We start from the raw sequence: 4,387 nt of genomic DNA, 5'->3' as shown, positions 1-4,387 counted from the left end.
CATCAAAATTAAAGGAAATAAACATTTGAAATATATGAGTTTGTATGTAATGTATGTATGAATATAATATACAAGTTTCACTTTTTAAATGGAATTACTGAAATAAATCTACTTTTTCATGATATTCTAATTTTATGACCAGCACCTGTAGAATGCACGAGAAACTGCACAATTTACTCAACTGATATTGGAGTTTATTGTGAAATATTGATGATGGACTGTTGGATCTACAAAAACTAAAGTAAGTTTTCTCCCTAGTAGGTTTGGGCCTGTACAAAGGAAACTTTGGTTATTTGTTAATAATTATCTTAATTTGTTAAATTGCAAAATTGTTTGCATGTTTTGCTCCAAATAAGTATCAACGCCAGCGTACCCCTATACATGTACTGAAGCTTTAAAAATAATGGTTAAAGTGAAACAAGTATATGCACCACCTGACTTTTTTCCTCTTTAACATACTGTAATTGTGTCAGTTTGTTTCTTGATGTGTTTCTAACAGAAGATGTGTGCTGTGTTTTTTTATTTGTACCTTTTACAGGGGGAGAAGAATGCCGGCTTCGACGTACTTTACCACAACATGAAGCATGGCCAGCTGGCAACCAAAGAGCTTGCGGAGTTCGCCCGAGAGAGGTAGAGTTTGTGTGTGTTTGTGAACGTCTGTGTGGGAGGAGGCAGCGGTGATGGGATTCTGGGGAGAATTTCTTCCTCCCTGATTCTGTACCAGGCAAAGAAAGACGAGAGACTGCGCCGAGGTGGAGTGAAATGCTCTGAGATTATAAATGAACTGCTTTGAGTTTCATCTCTTGCTGTGTCTAGCAAGGTTTATGTGGTTTGCATGAGTTAGAAGTCCCGTCATCAGCAGAATGCAAGTTGTGCAGAACACCCTTTAACAAGTTTTTTCCTATGCTTTTAATAGTTTTAGGAATTTAGTACTGTTTTTTAAAGAAGAAAATCCTTATATTTTTGTTTTAATTATTTAATAGGATTTTGTTTATCAGTTTTAAAGACATGTGGAGAATCACTTGAAATCAGATAAGCACTGGGGTGATTTTAAACTCTTGAAGTTTTCTTTTTTCTATACGTAGCTAAATAAAAAAATCTGTATCTGCACTGAAAAGAGGTTCCCACAGGAGTTGGTGGTCTCTGTGCTGAAAACCAGCATACTCTGTTAGACCACTGAAATAATCCTGTCATTGATTCAGAACATTTGTGCACATTCCTCATAGGGGAAATTCACTTATCTGCTTGACAGCAGCAGGCAACAAATCAGCGGTCAGGAAATGAAACAGAAGCACTGTGGCTAAAAAGAGGGAGATCCAACAGGAAAGGCAAACATGTTGGATAAATTTCTTCTGCTTCTTTTTTTTCCCTTCCTCTTCCTAAAAGCTTGTATTGACATAAAAACTTTAAATAAAACTCTTGGATCGGTTTGTGAAGTCGAAGTTGACTTGAACAAATAGAGAAATTATTACCTTTTAAGCTATAATCATTTTTGGTCAACAGCAGCAAAGTAGTAATTTTAAAAAATGTTTGTGTGTCATTTAATTAGATTAATTTACAACATTCATTGGATTTAGAAGGCCAACTGTGACAGTAAGTCACTTGTAAGTAAAGAATGCCAGGCCAAGTAGAAATCTCAAGAAGATGCTCGCTTTAGCTCAGAAAATAAATATTACGTCATCTGTTCTCAAAATTGCTCAGCCACCTCACARATTGTACACGCAGTTGCAAAGATTTTATGTCAAATAAGTAAATGAGATGCTGGGAGAACGTCTGTGAGGTATTCAGCATTCAAAGCTCTCCCATAAAAACAGCACCCAAAGAGTCTGCCTTCCAATGGGGCTTTTAGGAAGGTAGAAAATATCTTGCTGTTTGTTTAGTTTCTGGTTTTTAGCATTGAAACAGGATATTGGCATTCTTGCTTTTTCACACAAAAAAATGGACTTGCAACCTGTCCGGTGTGTACACACTCACACACCTCACATAGTGACTAATGGGCACCAGTGATCCTGAAAGGAAGAGGCAGGTTAAGATGATGGATGGATGGATGGATGGATGGATGGATGGATGGATGGATGGATGGATGGATGGATGGAATTTTCTCAACTGTTGTAAATGTTTTGTTATGATGGTGAACTGGACATTGAACTTACTGATGATTAGCCAGCAAGACAAAATTATAATATTAGTGGTATCTATACAGTATATCATCTGGGACATGGTACAGTTGAAGGTTTGCCTAGCCATTGTGGCAACTTAGAGAGTTTTAGAAAAGTTTTTAAAGTTTGACAACGCCACCTGGGGACTTTCACCCCAAGAATAAAACTCATACAAGGCGCTTAGGCTCGTTCTACAAATTATAAGAGAYGGTGTTCCAAAATTAAAATATAAATTTATTAAAACAAATAATACTATTAACATTGATAACTTCATCCTGGTGACAKTCAACTAAAAAAAAAGTTTAAAAAGCGATCACAGGAGGAGGGCATACATGCCACGCTACCGATCGAAAAATGTGTGAGGGGAGGGAGACGACCTCACCCTCCCTGCAATGGAGGCCCCGTCGTCAAGAGGAGGAGACACTTGTGTCCTACGTCGAGTAGACGCCCTACCAAACCTTTCCTCACAACCCAATAAAGTTCATCAGTAACAGTCTGGCTGCAAACTTCTCCTTCACTGAATTAGAAAAAGAGTACTCTGATAGCGTGAATCAATCAGCCCAGCTTCATGCCGTGGCACCAGTAACCTGATAGTTCAGTGAAAGGTCCCAGCAAAAGAAACTGGCTCACTTATCTAGGGCACCCCCTTCTGGTGACTGGCCAGCCAATTTACAGAGAATTTACCTGCTCAGTAAACTTGTCAAAGSTAACGCCCATTCTGCTACACCTGGAACTGCAGTATACTTCCTTTATAGTTTTTATACATATACAATAAGGCAAATTTAATAATTACTAAAATATTAAACATTAAACAAATATACAATAAATATATGTTAAAAAAATCTTTGCTCTGCTTATTATGGTTTGACCTTCATGACAACAGGAGCAGTTTTTGGTCGATAAATAAAAAGTTTATTAGCTTTGTTTGCGGTTATGTGTTCTCAGGAGCAAGTTGCTTTGCAAAACCCTCAAGATGGATATTATCGGTCCTCCACATTTTGTTCTCTACAAGGTTATTAAAATTTTATAAGCATTTTTTTGTGAAAAGGATGTGGTTTCATTTACTTCTCCCACTGACTTGTTTAGTTTTAGTGGATGTCTTGTGTCTGGACCGAAGTAAGCTGAAGATAGAGAACATAACGTATGAGGTCATTAGCACAGGTAATGACTTTGTAATGAAGTGTCGTTGGGGTATTTTATGTTTACCAGTCTGAAGGCTTTTAAAAGAATTTACATCTTAAAGGGATTCATCAACATTAGTCTTGCTGTTGTTCTGTTGGCAACTTTTAAAACAAATGTGCATCCTCTATTTATTTAACAAATGTACCGTCATTCTGCTCATGTTGATAAATTTGTTTTTGCAGGGCGGCTATCGAGGAGACTTACTCCAAATCAATGAGCAAGCTGTCTAAAATGGCCAGCAATGGAAGTCAGCTGGGGTGAGTGCGTCACCTTCATCTTACACTAGAATTTATTCTCCAGGCAATGTTGCTTTTGWAATTATAGATGTAGTGGTCATATGGTTGCATATGACATATGTATGAGTACCATCTGCCTCACCAAATGCTCATATTTATGATTATATTAGCACTTTGTCTGCTATTAGCCTATATGGTTTAATTGGTTTGAGCTGTGTTTATGTAAACAAAAGAAGATGGAAAGCAGGAAAATGGAGCAAAACTCCTCCTAAAACCACAGAAAACATGTTTGAATGACCTGATCCCTTGGGCTTTGATCTTTTAAAAGATTTATTTTCTTTTCTTTTTATTCTTTTCTGTACATGTGTTTGAAGTGAAGTGGACTTTGTGGGTTTTTCATAACTGCATACGCTAATCAAATTGTAGCGACATGAATTGAAATCTGATGAGAAGTGGTGGGTTGTTTGGCCATTAAAAATTATATCTGAGCAAAACACAAACACATTGGAATGAAGAAAATGAACAAGTGTTTTTTGTGTTGAAAACTCCTAATTCATATTATGCATTATTTGAAATCTTGATTTAATAAAGATTGTGGGTGCCGAGCACAGAAAACTATTATTAATCAGTCTTTTTCAGTCTTTCTGTTTAGTATATAGCATTAATCCAGGTAGAAAAAATCAGAAAGAATAAATAAGTAGGTCCTCTGGATGGGTTCTTCTTTAGTGAAACTTTTCATCTCTCTTCCAAGAGACTTCTTCAGTCTGATAAGTTTCAGGTGAAACTCAGCCTTATAAGCACTGCCTCCAC

The 4,387-nt window shown here is 36.9% G+C and overlaps 1 protein-coding gene across 1 annotated transcript in view; it reads left to right on the top strand.

Moving 5' to 3' along the window:
- The window catches only part of fcho1 (FCH and mu domain containing endocytic adaptor 1), a gene marked incomplete in the record, with an annotated part of 51,566 nt that overhangs the window by 21,076 nt on the left and 26,103 nt on the right, over positions 1-4,387 (top strand). Inside the window, 2 exon segments of the mRNA XM_014007354.1 lie at positions 539-630; positions 3,524-3,598. Coding sequence (XP_013862808.1) covers positions 539-630; positions 3,524-3,598 — 167 coding nt within the window.

The sequence above is a fragment of the Austrofundulus limnaeus genome, unplaced genomic scaffold (genome assembly GCF_001266775.1).
Source record: "Austrofundulus limnaeus strain Quisiro unplaced genomic scaffold, Austrofundulus_limnaeus-1.0 Scaffold41, whole genome shotgun sequence".
In the NCBI taxonomy this organism is placed as follows: Eukaryota; Metazoa; Chordata; class Actinopteri; order Cyprinodontiformes; family Rivulidae; genus Austrofundulus; species Austrofundulus limnaeus.
The sequence above is the reverse complement of the archived record's forward strand: the minus strand, read 5'-3'. Positions and strand labels throughout refer to the sequence as shown.